At 40.9% G+C, this 9,402-nt stretch overlaps 2 protein-coding genes across 5 annotated transcripts in view; both read left to right on the plus strand.

The window, feature by feature from the left end:
* Positions 1–5,724, plus strand: part of LOC104772036 (protein transport protein SEC16A homolog) — a 10,386-nt gene extending 4,662 nt beyond the window's left edge. The window contains exons 2-14 of one of the 4 annotated variants that reach the window (XM_010496683.2): positions 358–1,185; positions 1,379–1,699; positions 1,795–1,923; positions 2,008–2,130; positions 2,214–2,384; positions 2,598–2,732; positions 2,810–2,944; positions 3,107–3,234; positions 3,318–3,426; positions 3,711–4,031; positions 4,219–4,380; positions 4,463–4,761; positions 5,092–5,724. In XM_010496683.2, the coding sequence (XP_010494985.1) occupies positions 358–1,185; positions 1,379–1,699; positions 1,795–1,923; positions 2,008–2,130; positions 2,214–2,384; positions 2,598–2,732; positions 2,810–2,944; positions 3,107–3,234; positions 3,318–3,426; positions 3,711–4,031; positions 4,219–4,380; positions 4,463–4,761; positions 5,092–5,578 (3,348 nt within the window). In that variant the 3' untranslated portion in view covers positions 5,579–5,724. Of the gene's footprint in view, positions 1–9; positions 1,186–1,378; positions 1,700–1,794; positions 1,924–2,007; positions 2,131–2,213; positions 2,385–2,597; positions 2,733–2,809; positions 2,945–3,106; positions 3,235–3,317; positions 3,427–3,710; positions 4,032–4,218; positions 4,381–4,462; positions 4,762–5,091 lie in introns of all 4 variants that reach the window. The other 3 variants (XM_010496685.2, XM_019242177.1, XM_010496684.2) reach the window with 3 other exon arrangements.
* LOC104772965 (protein transport protein SEC16B homolog) overlaps positions 6,158–9,402 on the plus strand; it is a 9,315-nt gene continuing 6,070 nt past the window's right edge. Inside the window, exons 1-3 of the mRNA XM_010497518.2 lie at positions 6,158–8,522; positions 8,681–9,004; positions 9,101–9,226. Coding sequence (XP_010495820.1) covers positions 6,915–8,522; positions 8,681–9,004; positions 9,101–9,226 — 2,058 coding nt within the window. The 5' untranslated portion in view covers positions 6,158–6,914. The remainder of the gene's footprint in view (positions 8,523–8,680; positions 9,005–9,100; positions 9,227–9,402) is intronic.

Raw genomic sequence — 9,402 nt, forward strand, 5'->3', positions numbered from 1 at the left:
GTTAAGGAGGTTGATTGGGGTTCGTTTTGTGCGGATTCATCTGCCAATGACGGTCGTGGGTTTGGTTCTTACTCTGATTTCTTCACTGAGTTTGATGGACCTGCAGGAGATTTACAGGGAAAGGCGGAGGTAGCTGTGGCCACCGGGGGAAATTTAGTATCTAATGATACAAACAACACAAGTGTTGGTTTAGATCATTCGGCAGGGTTTGAGCAACATCAGGGTCAAGTGCACCACGGTTCTGCAAGCGGGCAGTATGTAGATGACAGTCAATCTTGGGAAAATCTCTATCCTGGATGGGCTTATGATGCAAGCACTGCCCAATGGTATCAAGTTGATGCAAGCGCTAATTCACAGGAGAGTTATATAAACTCAACAGTTGCTGCTGATAACTCGGATGTTGCTTATCTGAAACAGAGTACAACATCTACAGTGGCTGGCACTACTGAGAGTGTGTCTGCTTGGAACCAGGTTTCACAAGTGGGCAGTGGATATCCAGAACACATGTTTTATGACGCGCAGTATCCTGGATGGTACTATGATACAATTGCTCAAGAATGGCGGTCTCTGGACAGCTACAACCAGGCTTGTCAAACATCTGTAACTGCTCAAGCTCATGATCAGCATGTTCAGAATGGTCATGCTCTTACAGCTATGTATCACAGTAATAGCGAGAGTAGTATGTATAATGTTAATGATAAAAACCAGACATTCAAAGCGCAAGAATTTGCTGTTCAGAGCCAACAAGGAAGTTGGGACCAATCTTACCATGCCAACAACCAGCAGGCTACGAACACTTGGCAATCAATAAATGCAGGTGAACATGAGTCGGCTGTAATTTCTGATTCATTATCAAGCTTCGGAGGAAACCAGCAAGTAGAACTTGTGGCGGAACAGTTTAAGCCAAATGTGATTGGAACTCAGAGCTTCATCCCTCAGCATATGAATGTGGCTAGTGTCACGCAGAATGGACCATTGAGTTTCTCAAACCATTCCTTTAGTAGACAGCAATCTGTAGGTGATGCTCAACAATCTTTTCAGACCAATCAGCTTTTCTCCCCAAGCGCAGGAAGATCATCTGATGGGCGTCCACCACATGCACTTGTTAATTTTGGGTTTGGTGGGAAGCTCATTGTAATGAAGGATAATAATGGCCCTCTGCAGAATTCATCATTTCGAAGTCAGGTTAGTCCTTATGTGTGGATTATCTTTAGTTTATTTTACACCTTGGGAAGTCTATGCCAACTACTGTAGAGCTGTTACTTTTTTTGGGTGCCTATCATTAAACATGCATGAAATATATTGTCCAATTGTAACCTCAATAAAGTGAAATTTAATTCTGGTTTAACTGCTGATCTTATTCTATTTGAATTCAAAGGGAACTGGGGGAAGCACCGTCTCTGTCTTAAACTTGGCAGAAGTTATTTCAGGGAGTGCCTCTTATTCAAGTCCCGGGGAAGACTCTTTGAGCTACTTCCGTTGTCTGCATCAACAATCTTTTCCAGGTCCTTTGGTAGGAGGAAATGTTGGAAGCAAAGAGTTGCATAAGTGGATTGATGAGAGACTACTAAATTGTGAATCTTCCAACATGAATTTTTCAAGAGGGAAACTCTTAAAGATGCTTCTTTCTTTGCTCAAAATATCTTGTCAGCATTATGGGAAACTCCGATCTCCTTTTGGCACTGATGCATCGCAAAAGGTGAGCAATTCATGAGATGTCTTGTCAATTATTTTCTTAAAGGAAACATTTGTATAGGTTGCAACTTCCTCATCTTGGTATTTACACTGAAACAGGAGACGGATACTGCAGAAGCAGCAGTCGCCAAACTTTTTGCATTCGCCAAGAAAGATGGCATCCAAAATGGCGGTTATACTCCTTTTAGCCAATGCCTGCAGCATTTACCACCTGAATCACAAATGGAAGTGAGTATTTGACATTAAATCCCATATGCTCTTTCGATGAAGTTTTGTTTTTTCCTGATTAACTCATGTGGAAGATTTTCCCAGGTAACTGCTTCAGAGGTTCAGAATCTTCTGGCTTCTGGTAGAAAAATGGAGGCTCTACAATGTGCACAAGAAGGCCATTTATGGGGACCAGCACTTGTTATCGCGGCACAACTTGGGGATCAGGTCCCTTTCCCTTGGTTGCTATAGATCTAGACATATCACTCTCGTTGATGTTTTACTGACATGGTTGATGTCTTTTATTGCAGTTCTATGTAGACACTGTGAAACAAATGGCCCTACGCCATCTGATACCAGGGTCACCTTTACGAACATTGTGCTTGCTGGTTGCTGGACAACCAGAAGAAGTGTTTTCAACTGGAAGTACAAGCGATATCCATTTTCCTGGTTCTGTAAATGTGCCTCAACAACAACCACAGGTAATACATTATCTATTTCTCCCCTGTCAGACAATGTGATAGATTAAAGAGAGAAAAAATAAACTTGAAATGCAATGACAGAAAACGTAGGGTAGAGACAGTTCTCTACCACAGGGATCTAGTTCACTCTTTGATTTCAAAGGACATATTTTCTTCTGCAGCTCTGCCACAGGGTGCTTTTTAATAATGTCTCTTTGTTTCCTTGAAATTCAGTTTGGAAGTAGTAGCATGCAGTGCATGCTTGACAATTGGGAAGAGAATTTGGGTATAATAACTGCTAACAGAACCACAGGTGATGAGCTTGTGATTACTAATCTTGGAGATAACATATGGAAAGAACGGGGAGAGGTGGTTCTCTGCCTTGTTGTATTGTTTTACTTTATGGAAGACTTTATAATGACATTTAGATTACTGTTATGAATCAGATAATTGCGGCGCATATTTGCTATTTAATCGCGGATATGGACTTTGATCCATACTCAGAAAGCGCCAGAATCTGCCTTGTTGGGGCGGACCATTGGAAATGTCCTCGAACATATGCAAGTCCCGAGGCTATACAGGTGATTTTTTTAACACTGTGGATTTTAGTTATCAGAATACTAGACGGAAGATTCTATTTTGAGAATATCATGAATAGAAACTCTGACGAAATTCATGGAGTACACTATTCTTTTTCTTGTTTGATATTGTCTTGATTCGTCGATTGATCTGTACATGGGCAGAGAACAGAGTTATATGAATACTCCAAGACGCTGGGAAACTCTCAGTATATCCTGTCGTCGTTTCAACCATATAAAATCATATATGCCCATATGCTGGCTGAAGTTGGTAAACTTTCGGCTGCACAAAAGTAAGAAGATTCACTTTCCATCATCTACTCCTTGGTTAGACTGTATACGGCTTCTTGATGTCGTTCATCTGTGGCTGTTACAGGTATTGTCAAGCAGTATTAAAATGCCTCAAGACTGGTCGATCATCTGAAGGAGAAATGTTGAAACAGTTTGTTCTATCTCTTGAAGAGAGAATCCGTATCCATCAACAGGTAGAACTTACAAAACTTCTGGTTCCAATAGAATTACATAAAACAGTTGATTTTTCCGGTGTCTTTTACATCTGTTAGCTGCCTTTTCCTTTTAATGGAAATGTGCAAGTTGCCAGAAAAAGAAATTGCAACTGTGAATAAGAATTACGTCTGTGAGGTGTACTTCGATTAAAGATGTAAAAAAAGAAATTTAAACTTTATGGATATCCATACAACTGGGAATAATGTAAAGCTTTTCTTTTTTTTTACTAATGATCCAACCTAATTAGACATTTCTATTTCAGGGCGGGTATGCTGTGAATTTGGCCCCAGCAAAACTTGTTGGAAAACTTATGGGCTTAATTGATAGTGCAGCATCTCGTGTTGTTGGGGGCATGCCACCACCTGCACCACATTCAACAACTGGAAACCTACAGATAAATGAGTATCAACATCAACAGCAGGAAGCGGCTAAGTTACCATATAGTCAATCGGCTAATACAATGTCATCATTGATACCACCTGCTTCAATTGAACCCGTACATGAGTGGGGTGTGAACGGGAAGACAATAGCAGCACATTCTAGAAGTGTATCAGAGCCAGATTTTGGTAGGACGCCAATACAGGTCTATATCACTAGAAAACCATTTCTTTTTCTTCTTTTTTATCAGCAACAGATGTCCTCATCATGCAATTTCCCTATTGCCGTGCCGCCTCCCCACCTCGGATAATTCTCTGGATCGAGTAGTCCTAAGCCTCCTTAGGTTTAGAAAACCGTTGCTTATTGCTTAAATATTTACCTTTTTCTGATAGGATCAGGCTGACTCCGCAAAAGACAAAGCTGCTGATGGGGTGACACAGGTGAAATCAACTCGGAGTGTCCCAAGTTCTCGGTTTAGCCGCTTTGGTATTGGCATACTGAAAAACACTGTGGGGACTGTGGGGAGCCTCTTCTTATCTCGGTCATCTAAAGAGGTGCACCTTGCTAGATGTTAAGATCGTGATGAATCTTCTTGAACTTATTCTAATCGTTGTGAATTGCATGCTTTGGGTGAAGGCAAAACTGGGTGAGGATAATCAATTCTACTATGATGATAACCTAAAGAGATGGGTGGAAAGAGGTGTGGAACCGCCAGCTGAGGAAGCTGCACTACCTCCTCCTCCAACGTTAGGCGCATTACGAAGCAACTCATTGGGCTATGAAAACAAATCTGACATGAAGAACGAGATGTCTCCTACTGGTGGGAGCTGGAGTAGTGGCAGCCCAACTCCGTCAGAAAGTTCTTCTGGAGCCCCACCAGTCTCACAGAGCTCGAACCAATTCTCAGCTCGTGGGCGTACGGGTGTGCGTGCAAGGTAAGTAGGCCGTTTGAGATAATTCAGATATTAATCTGTGAAGACTATCCTGGATCCTAAATCCTAAATCATGAGCATAAATGTAGTGTCAGATTAGAATAGCATTAAGGAGAGAATATAAGTGACCATTGATTTATTAGAGCTTTGCGTGTGAGATGGGCATATTTTTCTTGATTGCAGTTGCCACTTGTGCAGCTAATAATTAGTTATGATTTGTCTGATAGAGTACTAAAGAAAAATGCTGCTGATTCGACTGTTCCTTTGTTAGTCTTTTACTGTAGATGATGTGCATGCTTAGAACTGATAATTTAACTCTTATTCTCGGGGCAGATACGTTGACACCTACAATCAAGGCCGTGGAAACTCGTCGAGCATGTTTCAGTCACCTCCCGTACAATCTGCTAAACCACCAATTCCTGCAAAAACAAAATTCTTCGTCCCAGCAGCACCTGCATCGTTTGCAAACGACCAGGTAATGGAATCGGTTAGTGCTGAAACAAGACAGGAGAACTCAGCAGATGAAGCAGTAGTAGGCTCTGCAGGCGCTCCACCCCCAAGCCAGTCGTCATTCCAGTCCCCTACACCATCTCCGATGACAATGCAGAGATTTCCAAGTCTAGACAACATGAGAAGAAGTGGATCAGGAATAAGCCTAGATGGTGATCTTCCTCCTGCAGGTTCAAGAAGAACAGCTTCATGGAGCGGAAGCGTCAACACCTCGTTTATGTCTCCAACGAGTGCATCAACATATAAACCAAGCCCGCTCAATAGTAGCAGTAGCAGCTTAGGAGAGGAGCTTCAGGAAGTGGAACTGTAAGTTGAAAAATCTGTAATATCAACAAAAAAAAAAACAAAAAAAAAGTTTTGCTCACTGACACTGTCACAGGTAGATCCGATGAACCAATCAAATGTTAATCCATGAGTTACCCAAAATATATGGAACACTTACTCTGCTTCTGTCAATGATAGGGGGGCAATATGTAGTATGCAGTTTGTATCATTTGCTTTTTTTTTTTTTTTTTTAATATAAAATTCATTAATTTCTTTTGTTAACAGACTTCAGAAGTTGCACAATAATATATATATTCATTAATATTTCTCTTTGTTAAATTCGATTTTCATCAATCCCAAATTTTTGTTTACCCTTAAAATTTTTTAAAAAAACAAATAAGCAAAAAAACATTGTGTCCGAAATAGTGTGGTTCAACGCGAGCTTTGGTCCGGAAATATTTCTCTCTCTCTCTCTGTCTTTTGTTTTATGTGGGCTGGCCATTAATCATTGGGCCGTGTTTTTTTTTAATAATTTATTTAGTTTGTCCGATCTCAGCTATATAGTTAATTAACGGATGAACCGGTCGGTTAAGGAGCGATCCAATGGCTACCGTTGTATTCATCAGATCTGTGTGGAGCTTTAGAAGACACAGAGAGAGAGAGAAAGGTCTTCTTCTTCTTCTTCTTCTTCCTCCAACGTAAAAGGAAAAAAAAACAGAAAACAAACCAGAATCCAATTATATATATATATATATATATGTCTTCTTCTTCCTTCCGATATATATTACATCTGGATCAGGAATTTCGTCAAACACGTCGTGAGCATCTTCCAGCTAACCGATCCTTGCGTAGAATCTGAAAAAGGAAACTGGAAAATAAAGCGTAGCTGAGATATATATATATATATTCATTTGAGCATCTCTGTGTGTGTTCTACCTGTCGTCACAAAGAAACGTTGCCGGAGAAGCTCCCGTTTTTGTGATTTCGTAAAATCTGTAAGTTTCTTAGACACAGATCTTTGCATTTGATGATCCCTTCCAACAGATCAGGTCCGCCATGTTGGATGCATATATAGAAACGTTAATAGGAAGACATAATTCGAATCATACCGGAAGACAATTTTGGGGGAAGCAGTTCTATTGTGTAGGCTGTGAGATGGAAACAAAAGGCTTAAATTAGCCGTAACAGTTTTTTTTTTTTTTTTAAAGTTACAAATTTGGGTGGATCGGAATTTTTCGCCGACGAATTCTTCTTCTAGGTTTTGGATCGGAGTCTTAATGGCATCGTCATGCTCCACTTGATCGCTTTGTTCTATAGAACTACTTCCTTTGGCATTATTTGATCCTCGCGCGGTGTGATTTTTTTTATCTCGTTTTGGATTGATGGCTTCGGCTTCTCAGTTCCTGCTGGAGGATCAAACGGATGAGGATTTCTTCGACAAGCTTGTTGATGATGCCTTTTCTCCCACCCAAGCTCAGGCTTCATCCTCTGCCTCAGAGCTGAAATTCGACTACGGAAGTGACTCCGATGACACCAGAGCTTTTTCTAATCTCTCCATTGCCAAAGATCCTGTGGCTGATGGAGTTGACACATTGAATGAGGGCGCAAGTAGTTCCCTGGGAATAGACGACGATCCTTCATCCACTGCCCTGGAACCTGTTCAATTTGTCAACAGTGATGCAAGAGACGATGAAATGAGATCAGAGGTAGCTGAGATTCCACTATCTGATACATCAAAAGAAAGCAAGCTTGTTAATGAGCCCGGGATTCCTCCTGGGGTTAAGGAGCTTGATTGGGGTTCGTTTGATGCAGATTTATCTGTTAATGACGGTCGTGGGTTTGGTTCATACTCTGATTTCTTCACTGAGTTGGATGGAACTGCTGGAAGTCTACAGGGAAACGCACAAGTTGCTGTGGCCACCGGGGGAAACTTGGATACAATGAACACAAGAGATGGTTTAGATAATTCCCCAGGTTCTGACCAACATCAGGGTCAAGTGCACCACGATTCTGCAAGTGGGCAGTACGTGGATAATAGTCAATCTTGGGAAACTCTCTATCCTGGATGGAAATATGATGAAAGTACTGGCCAATGGTATCAAGTTGATGGTCATGATGCAAGCATGAATTCACAGGAGGGCTATGAAAACTCAACAACGAGTAACTGGGATAACATTTCTGCTAATAACTTGGATATTGCTTATCAGAGACAGAGTACAACATCCGCAGTGGCTGGCACAGTTGAGAATGTGTCTACCTGGAACCAGGTTTCACAAGTGAACAATGGGTATCCGGAACACATGGTCTTTGACTCCCAATATCCGGGATGGTACTATGACACAATTGCTCAAGAATGGCGCTCTCTGGACAGCTACAACCAGGCTTTTCAAACTACTGGTCAAGCTAATGATCAGCATGTTCAGAATGGCAATTCTCTTGCAGCTATGTACCATAATAGAGAGAGTAACGTACATGATGTTTACGATAAAAAGCAGACACTCAGAACGCAAGAATTTGATATCCAGAGCCAACATGGAAATTGGGATCAATCGTACTATGCCAACAATCAGCAGACTACAAACACTTGGCAATCAGAAAATGCAGGTAACGCTGAGGCGGCTGTAACTTCTGCATCATTATCAAACTTCGGAGGGAACCAGCAAGTAAATAATTTGTACAGTACAGGATCTGTGGCTGAACAGTTCAAGCCAAATGAGATTGGCGTTGAGAGCTTCATACCTCAGCATACGAATTTGGCTAGTGTCACGCAGAATGGACCTATGAGTTTCTCGAATGATTTCTATAGTAGACAGAATTCTGTAAATAATGCTTCACAATCATTCCAGAACAATCAGCTTTTCTCCCCAAGTGCAGGAAGATCATCTGATGGGCGTCCACCACATGCACTTGTCAATTTTGGATTTGGAGGAAAGCTTATTGTTATGAAGGATGACAGTGGTTCTCTCCAGAGTTCATCATTTGGAAGTCAGGTTAGAACCGAAGTGGTATTTTTCATTAGGTTATTTTACACTCGAGGAAGTTTATATTATGCTCATCATAGAACATGTATGAAATACATTCTCCTGTTAACCTCATAAAATGAATTGTGAGATTTTTTTCAATGCTGACCTTTTTCTATCCGACTCAGAATGGAACTGGAGGAAGCTATATCTCTGTCTTAAACTTGGCAGAAATTATTACTGGGAGTGCCTCTTATTCAAGTCTCGGGGAAAACTCTTTGAGCTACTTCAATTGTCTGGATCAACAATCTATTCCAGGTCCCTTGGTAGGAGGAAATGCTGGAAGTAAAGACTTACATAAGTGGCTTGATGAGAAAATTTTGAATTGTGAATCTTCCAACATGGATTTTTCAAGAGGGAAACTTTTAAAGATGCTCCTTTCTTTGCTAAGAATATCTTGTCAGTATTATGGGAAACTCCGGTCTCCTTTTGGTACTGATGCATCGCAAAAGGTGAGAAATTCATGAGTTGTCTTGTCCGTTCTTGTCTTAAGGAAATATTTGATATGTATTACAATTTTCTCATCCTTGTCTGTACACTGCAAACAGGAAACGGACTCTGCTGAAGCTGCCGTAGCTAAACTTTTTGCAAATGCCAAGAAAGATGGTGTACAAAATGGTTATGGTCCTATTAGCCAATGCTTACAGCATTTACCACCTGAATCACAAATGCAAGTGAGTATTGGACATCATATCTGGTATTTTATCTTTCGATGATAATGGTTCTAAAGTTAACATAGTCTGGATTTTGCTAATTAACTCATTTGGAAGAATTCCCCAGGTAATTGCTTCAGAGGTTCAGACTCTTCTGGCTTCTGGTAGGAAGATGGAGGCTCTCCAGTGTGCACAAG

This window comes from Camelina sativa, chromosome 20 (assembly GCF_000633955.1).
Source record: "Camelina sativa cultivar DH55 chromosome 20, Cs, whole genome shotgun sequence".
Lineage (NCBI taxonomy): Eukaryota > Viridiplantae > Streptophyta > Magnoliopsida > Brassicales > Brassicaceae > Camelina > Camelina sativa.